The sequence below is a fragment of the Antennarius striatus genome, chromosome 21 (genome assembly GCF_040054535.1).
Source record: "Antennarius striatus isolate MH-2024 chromosome 21, ASM4005453v1, whole genome shotgun sequence".
In the NCBI taxonomy this organism is placed as follows: domain Eukaryota; kingdom Metazoa; phylum Chordata; class Actinopteri; order Lophiiformes; family Antennariidae; genus Antennarius; species Antennarius striatus.
This window is the reverse complement of record NC_090796.1, coordinates 8,623,305-8,638,451: the sequence shown is the minus strand read 5'-3', so window position 1 is coordinate 8,638,451 and position 15,147 is coordinate 8,623,305. Positions and strand designations below refer to the sequence as shown.

At 39.5% G+C, this 15,147-nt stretch overlaps 1 protein-coding gene across 7 annotated transcripts in view; it reads left to right on the top strand.

The window, feature by feature from the left end:
• The first annotated feature begins 413 nt into the window (after positions 1-413).
• si:ch73-103b11.2 (GRIP and coiled-coil domain-containing protein 2) overlaps positions 414-15,147 on the top strand; it is a 44,164-nt gene continuing 29,430 nt past the window's right edge. For 5 of the 7 annotated variants that reach the window (XR_011034001.1, XM_068304687.1, XM_068304688.1 and 2 more), the window contains exons 1-3: positions 414-1,258; positions 4,024-4,101; positions 5,227-5,292. Coding sequence is in view for 6 of the 7 variants with exons in the window: in XM_068304687.1 (XP_068160788.1) it covers positions 1,139-1,258; positions 4,024-4,101; positions 5,227-5,292 (264 nt within the window). In the remaining variant the exon portion in view is untranslated. The remainder of the gene's footprint in view (positions 1,259-4,023; positions 4,102-5,226; positions 5,293-15,147) is intronic. The other 2 variants (XM_068304689.1, XM_068304686.1) reach the window with 1 other exon arrangement.

The following is a 15,147-nucleotide window of genomic DNA, read 5'->3' as shown; positions in this document are numbered from 1 at the left end:
GTAATGCCTTGATATAATATCCTGTTGGTGGTGGTTTTGAAGATAAACATAAAGCATAAAGGCAACAAAAATATTAGCTGAAGAAACAACCACGTTGAAAACAAATGCAGCCTGAATAAATGTGTCATTTTAGTCTGAAAAGAAAAATATTAGTTTAGGCTGACATCAATAACAGCCTCACGTTGACGTTAGTTTGAGTTGTGACGGGGTCTTTAAAGCCCACCTATCCTGACAGGAAGTAGTAGATTTTTACGACTTTCTATTGGTTCACTGAATAATAGTTCTGGGTAGTGGGCGGGTTGACAAATGTGATAGGTCGGACTTGCTGTCACTCACCAATACAAATACACACACTCTCTCTCTCACTCTCCCTCTCCCTCTCCGGAGCTCCTCCCCCTCTCTCCGCGGACTGGATGTGCTGCCCGAGCGACGATTTTCATGAAAACATCCACTGCAGACTGGGAGCCAGGGACGTTACAACAACGAACGGAACTCTCCGCTATGGAACCAGCGGCGTGCTAGCCGAGTCAATGGCTTTTTTCAAAGTTGGATAACGGTGTCTGACCTCTGGACACGCTAGAGGCGATAACAGATTTAAAGGCAATGGTCGCTTGTTAGTTAAAAAAAGAGTGAGAGCGAGGGGCCGAAGTGGACCGCCTCCCCCGGTAGAAAGCGTTCCGCTCGATGGAGGCTGACGGGACAGTGAGTCCGAGGCCCGGAATGTCACCTGTGAAACGTCGTCACCTCGTTGGAGGACGTAATTAAAGGAAAGACCACACACCTGTCTCCAGCTGTGACGACTTGCTTGCAATTTTTTTTAAAAATCAAGCTTTCACTAAGAAACAAAAGTTCGCAGGTCAGCGTTAGCTGCGGGAGAAGACCCCCCACGCAAGATGACTGTGATAGATATTACTTAACCACACAGGTAACCTCGACAGGTGGACAACGGGACTTTACCTGGACAACACGTCGTTTTATTTTGAAGAGTTTGTCTTACAAAGTTGTACTTTTATTTTGCCGCCAGCAATTTGACTCAAACTCACTTGTGTGTTGAGAATTGAGCCGTTTTGTGTTACAGACCAAGGATTCCTTGGAATTTTCCTCATCAAGAGTTTTTTTTTCTTCCCACCAACCAAACATGTCATTCAAAGACAATGCATGTCGGAAATTTCAAGCCAATATTTTCAACAAAAGTAAATGCCAGAACTGCTTTAAACCCAGAGAATCACATTTGCTGAATGACGAAGACTTAAACCAGGTGAACATCTGCTTTTTAAAAAATATTTCATATTTCATTCATCTGAAGTTTTCTGTGTTCATGTCAGGGTTCATGACAAAGAGGGTTTTGACTTTCTGTTGGATGTGCTCATTTCAGATGGGTAGGCTTGTGTCACTAGACCATGAAGTTCAAAGGTTGGGTTAATTGGACATAATTATTTTCTAGCCTAATGGTATTGACCCTAATTCATTCAGATGTATGGCCTTCAGCAGCTCCATGCTCCCAAACCCAGTAGCCTGAAGCCTTATGGCAATTGATGAGGGAAAAAATCCCTCATCAATTGCCATAAGGCTTCATCTCTTGGCGTTTTGCCCCATTCTTGTTACAGTATCAGAGACTTGAGAAGATTAGAGATTTTAAGGCTGTCAGGATAACATTTTTTCCCCAATAAAACCCAGTAAAATCACAAATGAGGATATTCAACTAACAGTTGCTGGATTGTGTTTCTGATATTTGCTGGTGTTGTGACGTGTGACATGAGATCACATTCTGTCGGCCTATATCGACATCTTTCCCTCTGGTAAGCTGTTTATCTGGATGGGTTAAGAGTCAATTGAAGCCAGGTTGACACTTCCTATGAACGACAGTTATCTGATTGACACTGATGCTTGTTTAGGTTGGAGGAGGTTACAATATCATCCACATTGGTTTGTTTTCTTTTTGTTTTTCTGTGAAATAGCTCTAAAATGATAAGTGGATACTGATTAAATGTTGTTTCAGAGTAGATTTTTGGCCAGTCAAAATGAAATATACTGTCACAAGTGTCTCAAGTTGTTCTACTACTGTGAGGTGTTCAATCAGTCTGGATCCAGGGGGTTAGAATATATATGTGGATGATGGGAACTATGGGAATTGAGTTTTTTCCCCTCATTGGTTCAAGTTTGTGTGACAATGGCTACAGACCTATGCACTCTCATATAAGTGCCTTTTAGTTGGCACTGTCTTTGATTTAGCAAATAGTAAACAAGGAGCGAACTACAGCATTTCAACAACAGTGACATCTCTGTTTGAGCAAAAGTAGACATGAGCTAAATGCACTTGGTAAAAGGTCATCATTGTCTGTAGTCCCAGTACCTAGTAGTGACCATGTTGTTATTGTTTCCTGTACAAGAAGATACCAAAGGCCTGTGAACCTCATTTTGTACATACCTTTGACTTTTGTCATCCCTTCTTCCATCCCACCATCTCGCCACTGAAAGGCCCACATAGACATTGCAGCAGAGCCTAGTCATTTGTCGGGGGGGGTGGGTGAGGGGGTAAGCAGTTGGGAGCAGTTGTGATGTGAATACACAAAGTGATTTCATTGAACCACTGAGGGGTGAAAAATGACCCAGATTCATTTTCTTTACCTCCCTCCTCAGGAGTATTCAACTTCCAGATTGCTGTTGGGTCATGTGAGGAGAGACGGGTGATTTTTGTAAAACGCTTAGCCTGCATTTAAAGTTGTTCCCTTGAACCTATGATTCGTGCGTTATTCTTATAGTTGGGACATATGGAATACAATGGAATGCAGTCAGACATCCTGGTGTCTAATGGTACAGGGACATAGTAAATCCTTTTTGTGACATACTAATTGCTATAATAATACGGGTATTGAAACACAGCACCGGTCTTGGTGTTCCTCTTTTGGCTTTAGAGTAATTTTTCAAAGGCGCAGAAGATTGTGTTCCTGCTTTAGTTTGATAACCTCTTAACACATACTTCACTGCCTTCGCCTGCAGTCTCTTTATCAAATAACTTGTGTGGAGTACTATTCCTGTGTCCTGTGACCCGTCAGGTTATCATTCAGATGTTTGTTTTTCTCTTGCAGTTCTAAACAAACACTTGACTGTCCAAGGTTTTGATTACAGGCTTATGATTGAAAATTCCTCTTATGTCATTTTGTTTACTTAGTCATTCAGATGAGAAATGTGCTGCACCTCTTGCAATCAAAGTGAAAGAGGATTTTATGCTGGATTACTGTTGGCTTTACGTGGGATGAAGATATGACTGTAATCAAAACCACTGTAGCAGGGACATGGAGGTGCCAGGTGGCTTTAAATGTCAGATCAGGTTTTTTACCTGCTTCTCTATAGGTTGGGAGTTCATTTGAATTACGCAAGGTATTTTTGTAAGTTCTTAAAGGTAAGATTTGACTGTAAATATATTTAGTAAAATGTGTGCACACAGCTCCACAGTGGTTATACAGGTCTTCTTTGGCTTAGCAAACAAATGCTGACTACTAGAGTGGCTGGAGTTCAAATTTACGTCAGAACATTTTAAGAATGACTCCCAGGCCAACTTGCATTCGTCAAGTCTTGATAGCAACAAAAGCCTCTCGAGCTCTGCGCCCTCCTTTCTCTCATCCATTGTTTTTCTTGCTAACTTCTGCCTCTCGCCGCCCCCATCGACCCACCAGTCCACTCAGAGAGGATCAGAGGGAAAATCATGTGTGTTAGGTTTTTTGTTTTTCCCCTGGACAGTGTGGTAATCTGGGATAGAGCCAGCTGGAGAATGTTGCCTGCAGTCAAATTAAGGCAGTTAATAACTAATACACACCTTTCTGGAGTTAAAGTAAATATGTGTGTTAGTGTCGCACATGTTTGGATGCTTGGTTGCCATTTGTAGCCCAAATTGGGGAGTTTTCTCCACTGAATTAAGAAAATGCATAATGTAATTTCTGATCAACACATTGGTGTTGATCAGAAATTAGTGTTGTTTTAGTGTTGTGTTTCAACACTGTCTTTGTATTTTTCTGTTGAAAGGCAAAACCTGTATACGGAGGATGGTTGCTCCTGGCTCCAGAGGGAACAAACTTTGACAATCCTTTGCACCGATCTCGGGTAAGTGGTTCCTCTAATAGGCTCACAATGGTGCATCGCTTTGTTTCGTCTTTTTACAATACAGTTTTAAGGACTGTATATGGTACTTCTGCTCATGTTTGTTTAGTAGCTGCACCAGCATTTTGCTTAAATAGCTTCTGGTATGATATAGGTAAAGGTTATTAGACCAGTGCAGCTCCAAAAGGCCCAAGGTACAACTTGATTAGCCCTTCCTTTGTTAATCATCCATTCTTTGACTCATCTGATATTTTTTTGATAACTCCTGTCACTGTTTCCAGCAGTAGCTTCTCTTGGGAGGCCTGTCCCCTATCAGAAGAAGCCTCATTCTCAGGCAATAATGATCACAATATTGACATTTGTTTGATGGATCCCATCTCCTCGGGATCGTGTAATGTGAGCCTTGCTCTGCTGCGCTGCTTCCTTTATCAGCTCCCAGATTATACTGTGGTGGTGCATCCTAAAGAAGCAGTTGAGAGCATGTGGGGGAGGAGAAGGAAAAGTCCCAGTTCTCACAGCCACACTGATGGCTTCCATATGGGTTTTTGGGGAACGGCACCCTGGATCTTTCAACTTAAAACTACTGTCAACAGTGCGCTGCTGCTTTGACATAATCATGATGTGTTCTGCCTATTCTTACGATAAGGTTTTAACTGTAGGGATATAACTGGTGTTCTGAGGTGAGCAAATTGGCCAGACTTTAATGACCAACAAGCAAATAAAAGCGAGAGAGTGAGCTGTTGTGTTGGTTGAATCATGTTTTAGGACCACTTGCGTCTGACAGATTGTGAATCTGTGGCTCTAATCTGTCCATTATCAATACAAGAGAACTGATGAAGAAATAAAAATGAAATCTGTATTGTTTCTTATATTCTCATCATTGTGTCTTTGATTGTGTTCAACAGTATTACTCTTACACAAGTCTTATGCGTTACCTGTTTTTTTTTAAAATTAAGATTTTAAGAAAACGATTGGCAAAATCATTTACTGATAAAAATAACACATGGTTTCATAAATCCTGACCTTGAGTCTGACATCATTTGTGAAGCAGCCAGTTTGAACCAGTTAATGATGAATGGTATTGATGCAGATATCTGTCTGATTTATTTTTCATCTTTGTTTATTCAGAAATGGCAAAGGAGGTTCTTCATCCTCTACGAGCATGGCGTACTTCGCTACGCTCTGGATGAAATGGTGAGTTGAAGATTTTCTCCTGTCAGTTAATTCCCTTTTTCTATTCGTAGAATTTATTATAATTGATATTTTCTAAAATAAAAAGTGGTATTTGAACAGAGGGCCAGTATTAAGTACTAGCGAGTAATGTAGTATATTTGACTGAATAAAATAGATGTCACCGTTCCAGAGCTGTATTGGTTCACACAGTAAATTTGCAGAACCTTATTTGATGCACCTGTGTAATATTGATATGCCATATTCTTACAATTTTCTTGCTCTTGAATTTCTTCCACTAAACTTAAGGTTGAATCCCGTTTTCCAGTCTGTCCATGTAAACCTTCCGTCAGACTCTGCACAATATCTCAGTCATTTACACGGCATAATTGCTTGGAAGTGAGTTAAAGTGAAATTACCAGAGGAAGTGTTGATGTTAGTCCCAGAACACTGCAAAAACTAGTCGACACACAAACAGGAACAGATCAGACCTTATTACTGAAGGATGATGTGTCAGTTAGAACATCCTGACAAATATGTGATCACGTTAAGTAGGCTTCACTTTCAGTGTATTACATTCCACGACAGTTAAGATACTAGTTGGATAACTTTTCCTCCAGCAGAAGGTCGTATATGTTCATTTCAATTTATTATACTAACTTCTCATAAGGAGGGCTTTTGGCAGAGTTGTACAAAGAAAGGGAAAGACTTAATGCAGTAGATGGTCTGAAATTATGTTTGTTTTGTAGTTATTTTACTTTTTCCTCTCTTGCGGGGTAGCTGGAAGGTTGTGATGGAGTATTTACCACGTATTTGACACTTGACCACTCCTCTCTTGGAGACAAGACTATTTTGTGTCTTTGACTGAGACAACAAAGCTCAATTGTGTCAAAAGGCATGAAGACACATTGATACTTGGGTCATGTGCCAAGTTGTTTGTTTGTTTTAGTGGTTAACACCTGACACACTGACTCTGCAAAAACTCTGTACTAACTTCCTGTTCAGAAAGACCAACTGGAAAAACTACACAACTTCAGACGAGTAATGCCTTTAGCGATCTTTATTGGTGCCAGTTGTTGAATACTTGGAATACTTGAATCTATTGGCAGCCTGTCCTTCTGATTTCATGCACTTGTAGGCTTCTTAATGTGTTCTGTTACACCTGTGGTATACTTGGAAATGCTAAATATTGAGAGACCAAAGCTTTGGCCTATTTTTTTTTGTCTCTAAACATAGCATCTGACTTTAAATGAAGTAGAAGCAGAAGTGGTTGCTTTTTTGTTCTTGACGTCTCTACACTGAATGCATACAGATGCTGAGTGTTTTCATATAATGGAAGAAGCAGGAGTTACAGTGCTTTATAGATGATTTTCCTCTGTTCCCCTTGAGTCATTTCATATCCAATAGAAATCTGCTAAATGTGGACTGTCAAAACAGGTGATGACCTTCTAAAGACAATTTTGTTGTATTGGAGGCAGTATATAATATATTGGAGAAGCACTACTAGAGAACGATGATTCCAGAAAGAGGGTGGATGACGTGTTTACTGGGAGAAACAATGGAAAGAAGTGGACGTGCTCCTTTCATTCATCAGTCTCCATGGATGTCATCTTTTCATCTCCAGTTTGAAGACAGGCTCAAAAGAGAATGGGGAGCAAAGTCTGCATACTAGAAATGTCAAGTGAGACTAAATATAGAATCGACGAATACATTAGAAGTATTGTTTTGTGTTGAATCAGCGGCTATAGAAACATGTACACTTGTGGGGGGTGTACATACAGTATGTAGCATTTGATTGTAATTGACAGCTGTAAAAATGATGTTTAGACTGTGACAATACTGAAGTTAATACCTTTACTATTTTAATAAGCAATGAATGCACAATACTTGCAGAAACATTAATTTAACTAAAGATATATGTTTTTCTTGTATTTTGAAGTGTTACTTAGACATTGCGGCAATATTTCTTTTTCTAATAATGCAAAACCCTTCTTATAATGCAATTATACAATGTTAAGTTTTGAAATTGCTCATGCCGTTTGTTATGGTTTCAAACTTCTATACACAGTTATGTATTTTATGTGTTAGTGTGTTGTTAAATTGGTCATTGCAAAATGTTTCACATGGCTACAATCAATAGTACCATGCTGTAATGTGTGAGTGATGTCAGGTCAAGTCTAAAGACTGCCAGCTTTCTCCAGTATGACATTGCTCCAGACCACATCAGAGCCCCCATCTGAGAGCGCTGTTTGGAGCTGCAGATGAGGAGGTGCTCCTTTCTTTTTCCTCTCGGCCTAGTTTTATAGTTCTTGTGTCTTTGGCTCTAACCAAACCCAGATGAGCTGCGGTCCCAACCTTCAGGATGTGGCACGTCTCTAGGGGAAAGGAATGGTTTAGCAAATGCCTTCGAGAGCCACTGATTTGGGGTTGCTCACCTACGGTGAGCTGCCAACACTCCAAGCCATTGCTACAATTTTATGCCGAGAGCTGCGGCAGCTTTGGACAGTGGTGTACAAGGAACAAGTGGTAAAAACACAACAGTAAGAGTAGAATGAAGAGAATATGCCTTGGGTGGATGGATGGGAAAAGTGAATTTCTGAAAATGTTATCCTGGATCTGCTTCGATGTTACACATACTGTATATGTTGGATGTGTTGTGGATTCTTCTTCTTCAATTAAAGTGTTTTGTCTTAACTAGCTACGCTCTACCCATATATATACTGCTTGCTGTAAACAAGTAGTTATTTTTACTCACAGAGTCCATTGTTGGTTCTATGTCCAGTTTGTGCTGAGTGCACAAGCTAGATTTTCCTAGAGCAAGCCAACGCAGTTAATTCAGTGGTGCGTTGCCAAGGCAACATGTTTTGTCCCTTTGTCCCACAAGTTGACCATGGCATGTGTATTATGGGACAGTTATTCTCTGTGTGGAGAGCTCTTGCTGTCTCTAACTGTATGGAAACAGAACAGAACATTCTAGAAGCAGAGCACGAGTGTGTGGGCTGCAGTCGTCTCTCGGCTCAGTCAAATGTTCGACGAGCGTTTATACAGTAGCAGGGGACAAACACCGTTTTGGATTTAGTCATTTTAAATGAATACTACTGGTCTGAAAATTAATAAATGTTGAAAACAAATATAAGAATGTACATAGATTAAAATGACAATAATAAAATTAATAAAGAAAAGAAATCTACACCTTAAAGGCCTCGGAAAAGCATGTGTGAAATGCCATAACCCTACATAACCCCTTTAGCGGGGGCAAAACTAGTCCAAACGAACAACATGTACTGAGACCATTAAAACAGCTGGGCGATGGTTAGGTACTGTGAGAAAACATGCATACACACAAAAAAATCCATTATCACCTCATGGTGAGGTGGGTATGTGGGTGTAAAGAACGCTCCAGCTCCACAAAAAGCCACTTCATGACATCAGCGCTAGTTAAAAAGATCAACACCCACACAATAATGACTGCTTCACTATGTCATCCTAAATGCCCCACACAACACCTAGAAGCCCTTGACCATGTGTTAAGCTAATTACACACACACACACACACACACACACACCTTCGAATGAGCTGAATTACCATCTTTCCCATGTCTGTTGTGGTTCTTCAGCTGCCATTAAATCACAGCTTGAGTTTTTTTGAAGCTTTAGACAAAGAAAATGAAATGCCTGAATTACAGTAAGGGTGGATTGTCTACGATATATCATCGGTATTTGACACCAGTGAATTAAGTTTGGGCACATAGGATTTCAGTCATCCATTTGTCTGTCTTGTTTTGTTTCAAAATCTGCCGTAGAATTTTTGTCACAAAGCTTTCTGCAGTCAAATTCATAACTATTTATTTTTTGTGTTTTTTCATTTCCATGGTTACAATTTGAAGTTGGGCACATTATGAGTGGGATTTGTCTCAGATGGAACATAATTCAACATAAAACGCTTCAATATATTCTTTAGGAAACTTTATGGACTCATCCCCCTTGTACTGGAGAGATGCATTTTGATATTATGGGATGTATGGGTATATTTTTGTCTCCCTTCCTTGAAAAATTAATTGCATGAACAGACACAGCTTAAATATGTTATTTGTACCTGTTTCTTTACTGAAATGCTCCCAGGACATCAATCGTACTTCACATTGCTGGAAAAAGTGATGAACATACATGCATGTCTTTTAATATATGAGACATTTTAGTGCAGGCTGAAAGGCAATATACAGAATAAAAAGAGGTTGTATTACACAAATGACCCATTCAGTGACTTGAATTACATTTGACTGCAATTGACTCCGTATCATAACCTTATCCCTTGTTATTCCAAGGAGAACATCATGTTCTAGCAGTGTTTCGGCTCTTGAAGTCATTCTCGTTTCATCTTTGCTCAGTGAATTTCCTGTGTTTTCTGGAATTCACCTAGTGTACCCCTGCCCCATAGCAGTGTCCAAGAACGGAGAGTTTTGACAAAGTTCCTCAATTTCTTACGCATTTGTGCATTCCTTAATCTTGAGGCAATCTGCTGCCTTTCTCCAGAATCTTCCAGACAGGAACATATACAACCTCAACAAAGTGTTTGACCTCATACTCATACGACCCGTTAACATGCTGACACATGCTTAAACCCTCTCCCCCTTTTTTCCTTTTGTGGAACATGAATTATGGGTTATTTTTAAGCATTTTCAAAGTTATTTTCTCTCTTTTTCTGAGAATTAGAGTTTTCTATTGGAATGGATGACTGGGTAAGGCCTTTTAGCTATGTTGCAATCTTCAGGAAATCTATGCAGGAAATATGCAGAAGCTGATTTACCTGCCCCATCAAATTAAGTCTGGAGAAGTGGAGCATCTTTGTCCACCATTTAAAGTAATTTATAGGAAATAAACTGAAGAGGGAAGTGAAAATTGCATGGAGTACATAGGTGTGTGTTATAGAGCAAAGTAGAGTGATAGAAAGATGACTATTTAGGACTGAAGACAGAGTGGTGGGAGAGGCAGATGATTTAAAGGAGATGTTGGTCACTGCTCATGTCAATAAAACAGTGCAAGCCTTCCTTATTGGAACATTATGTTTTGTTTACCAAGTGTTGGTCCTGGGTGAGGCATGTGTTGGTTTTGTAGAGATATGGTGCGTGAGAGTCTTCTTTAACCCCTGCCCTTCCTTCCCCATGGTTCCAGTAGGAACTGATCTACTGGAATGTAAACAGCCATGGATTACAGTGGGGTCACTGTTGCAATTGCACAAAGCCACAAAACCATGGGAACACCCAGTCATACAGCTTGTAATCATCAAGGTCTACAACACTAACTGTTCCAAAGCTGACTCCCACTGTAGTGTGTTAATAAAGAACTCTCCCATCTCCCATTTTTTTTCTTTTACTGAAATGATGAATTTTTTGAGGATGTTTCACCATTTTAATTCTGTTTAGACTTCTGTATTCCTGCTGACCATGTCCTTGACAAGTACAAACTTAGTCAGGGGAATCTTACCACTAGTGCTGGGTATGAAAAAAACAAAAACAAAACATCAGTAGCAATAACAGCGTCCTTAAAGTGTTACCAGGAACCATTAAGTTCATCATTTTGCACAGCAAATTCAGTCAAATGCACTTGATTCACATTGCACACCAAACAATGTGTGTGCTGTAGCTGCCGTTGTAGTGGGCTAGTCACACATTGCAATAAATTGAGGAATGCTGTCAATGATTATTCATTCATTCATTGAATCAGTGTTTATCTGATAAAAATGATTTGATTAAAAAAGCAATTGTTTATAGATCAATGCAGGGATTCGTTGATTTGAGAAGTGCTCATACCAGTTGGCACAAAGTTGTTTGAATGTTTAAAGATCCTGAGTGATGCCAGTCCCTCACACTCCAGCTTGCAATAATTTTAGCAAACTTTTGTAAAATCACAACCAATATGGCATTTAAGTACAATAACAAATGCTCCTCCCAGCTTTCTCACTCTCGTAAAGAGTTACGTTAGTACCTTGAGGTATGGGTTTAATACGTTCCGTGACTTGAGTCATAAGTCAAACAACTTGTAACTCAAACACCCTTGTAAAACATCCCAAAACCCTGTAAATTATGACAAAAAACACATTTTTATCAACAAATAGACGTGCATACTTTACCTGTGAATAATTATTTATATATAAGTTGCATAAAGAATGATAAGTGTAAAAAGAAAGACAAAAGCCATGAGAATGCGCAGTACAAAGGAGAACAAGATCTGGTCTTAGCTGATGTTATATCCATCCGCCAACTTGTGGTAGTGTCCTGAAACATGGTGCGTATCTCAGATTTTACTCTTATGTTTAGAAACGTATGGACAGGCTGATGGCTCGTATTTCAAAAAAAATTGATGGCAAGCAGCTTGTAGGTACTCAAGATAGTACTGTATTGCAAAGCTATGCAAATGTTTCTGCCTAGCTTTAATTGAACGGTTTTCCTAATTTTCCCAGCATACCTTTGTTGAAATAAAAACACTAAGAGGAAGGTTGTAGCATGATCGTACTGCACATTGTAACTTATGATTGGCTTCTAGGGTGGTAGTCTACCCTCTACAGAGGCCCCGAATGATTCAGCAGGAACAAAGACTGCAGGGCAGAAGTAATAGCTAATAAAATGAGTGGTATAATAATAAAGTGATGCTTCTTCTCTGTACGGTGTTGCAACAGGCCACCTTATGAGCACAAGATCCAGTGTGAACATGTCAATTTGTGGGAGTATAGATTTTAAAATTGCTATCCCACGCCCACTGCTTTCAGATGAAATTTTATTAGGAAAACTGTTATATGGAAGTGTCCTTGCAAGTGCCTCAGAAAACTTGGAAATTTGTAGGCTTGTAACTTAAACTAGTACTAGTTTTTTTTTTCTTCTCTATGTCAAGGAATATTGTATTCAGTGACCAAGCAATTGCCAGTGACCAAGCAAAGCAAAGGTTTTCATCCACCTATTCCTTCTGATTGTTAATCAAGGGTCTTGCTGTCCTCCCAAGTGAACCCGTTTGCATGCTCACTTTCCAGTCTGAGTGCTTTACTTGACTTGATTTACTATTACCAGGAGAGTATGGTGAAGCTGAACAAAAGCCTTTTAGCCTGACCCTCCAGTCTCTTCTTTCTTATCCATGCTCTTCAATTTTTTTCTTTGACTTTAGTCTCCACACCATCCCGGATGTGGCTCAGATAAAAATCTTCTCTGTTTGAATACTTTCATTTCTTGAGTCAGAAATAGAGTAGCCCTTTTCTAACATAGAACAAAGTCAAAATAAAATTATTTGGAAATATCCGTTTTCATTGCATCACTTTTGTCGACTTCATTGCTTTTTAAAGTGTTGCATTCATTAATATAGAGACACTCATGATAAACTGCCAGGACACATGGACCCTGCTGATATGAAACTAAATTGTGTTTTTGTTTATGCTTGTTCTAAACTGTCAGGGATGAAATGAGAAGGACAGGGATTGGTTTTCGCGCTGCTTCAGCTCATGTAGGCTATACACAAAGGAAAGACAGTCCTTCTGTTTAATCCTCTGGTCTGTTATTATATTAGGGTGCACCATTGCATGAGGCTGTGGACAGGATCATTTAACACAGGGCACTGGGTACATCAGCACCTTGAGTAAAATAGTACTATATTGCTCAAAGTAAATTGTCCCTCATACGCTACTGGTTTTCCGTGGAATTGAAATGATAGTTTAAACTCCTTCCATTATTTAACTCATCTTATGGTCATTTTAGGTTGAGCAAAAATGGTGGTTTACTGTGTGATAATGCCAATTCCTGAAAAGGCTCTTTTTTTGTACCAGGATCTCTTTTGACCATCTTTCTCTTTGCACTGTTCTTCATTTTCTTGTTCCTTTTACTGATTTCCAGCTATTCATTATCCAAAGAAAGGCTGGCTCCAGGAGGCTTTGGCTTAACCAATGTCCACTGTCAGTTCCATAGTCCTCACTTTTACTTTCCCATTACTCAGTCAATTCATGTTCTCTTCCTTTTGCGTCCCTACTTTCTATTATTCTGCCATTATTGCATATCTCTGTCTTTCACTCCAGTTTTCACTGACCAATAAATCATTTGTGTTGGAGAGAGCACCCAGAAGTATAACTTTTCTCCCCCAATCCCTCTCTGTCTATAAAGCCAAACATGGCCTGATGGACTGCTCGCTCAGTTTGTTCTAAACACTGGACCAGGACACTGACAAAAGGTTTCATTTAAAGCATCAGGGTGAAGGGTTAGCCAGCTCTGAGACAGGCACTAATAAAACAGTGGGGTAACTCGGTATGTGTCTGAATGTGCGATCGTTGGTGTGTAGCGACACTGAGAGGCATTTCCAATTCAAGAAAGTGAAAACATTGCTGAAGGTAATTGACCAGAGATAAATACCACTGTAACTCACCAGTATATTGAGGTTGTACTTCACACTTAGATGAAGATGTGATTTGTCAGTTCCTTTTCTTAAACTATAACTCCTGTATTTTAAGTCCAATCCCCTGAGCCACCCCACTTTCTCTGCTGTCGCTGAGCTGTAAACAAACCCCACTGCCACAGACATGCTCATAACAACCGTCTGCATCAGATTTTGCTTCAGAAGATAGTGTTAATATATTAGTGAATGAGTGCAGGGCGAGTATGCATGTGAGCACTGCCTCCATCAATGCACCCCAGCAAAAGCAAACAGCCTGAGATGAGAGATTTTCACAGAAGTGCAGACAGTCAACAGTCCACCATCTGTTCAACGGTTAACCATGTTTGGCATCCTTCAGAGCAAAATGTCACGCAGACCTCCACTCCTTTTGCATCTATTTGAGTTTGAATACCCTACCCTTTTTTATTGTTGATAACACAAATTTGTGCAGAAGTGCTCTAATGTGTGCATTCCTTCCCTTTCAGAGGGACAGATGCTTTCACATTAGAGCCAGATACAGAATGTGAACCCTCAAGATAACCAAAACTCACCTAAGGAAAAAAAATCAGAATTCAAATTCTTAGGTTACTTTGAGAACAGTCTCATGGACCTAACAAGTGTGTATGTAGCCTAAAAGACTGCTGCCTTGTGATGGCCTGCAGAATTCACAGCTGCAGTTTAATATCTGTCAGAGTTAAAACAGGTGCCAGTCTATTGGAGTTCCCTTAACCTCAGTTCAGAGACCTGTATCTCCAACCACGTGTTAAATTCAGGGCACCGTAGCAAAGGTATTTATAGAAAGTAAGTACATTATTAACTTCTCTTTGTATATTTTCTCAGCTGTTAAATGTCCAAATGGCAGTTTCTTTGTAAATAATGCCTACAGTATGAATGCAAGTTTGGATAATATGTAAAACAAGCAATAAATTATTGGTCTGTATTTGATGAGAGTTGACGTAGAAATAATGACATGGGTAAGATACTGTATCTTATATTCCATGGATATGAAACCAAGCCGTCTTGTTTTCTTGGTCAACTTTGTGCTGTTCCTGTACACTGTGTGCTCAGTTGTTGACGCAGGCTTGAGATGCTGATAAGCTGAAATAGGCCAGAACATTAGCGTACCTGAATCCAGGTACAAACCCTTAAATCATTTTGGTTGTTGTTGATGTTATTTATTTTATATTTTTCAACTGATACGAGTCAGCATGTTAATGAATGAGCTTCAATAACTTTTGAGTACTAACTGACCCAGTGTTTTGTACAGTACTACTTATTCTTTCGATAGACATTGGCCGTTTTTGACACAGTTGTTCATTACTTATCATTTCATGTATGAAAACATTTTGGATTTGTTGTTTTTCTTTGTGGAAAGCATTAGATGAAAATGTGAAATGCTTTCGAAGAACTGCGAGAGCAAAGTTGTTTAATTGCTACCAGTTTTGAAATTCTGAATTTTTAATTGGTCCTTGG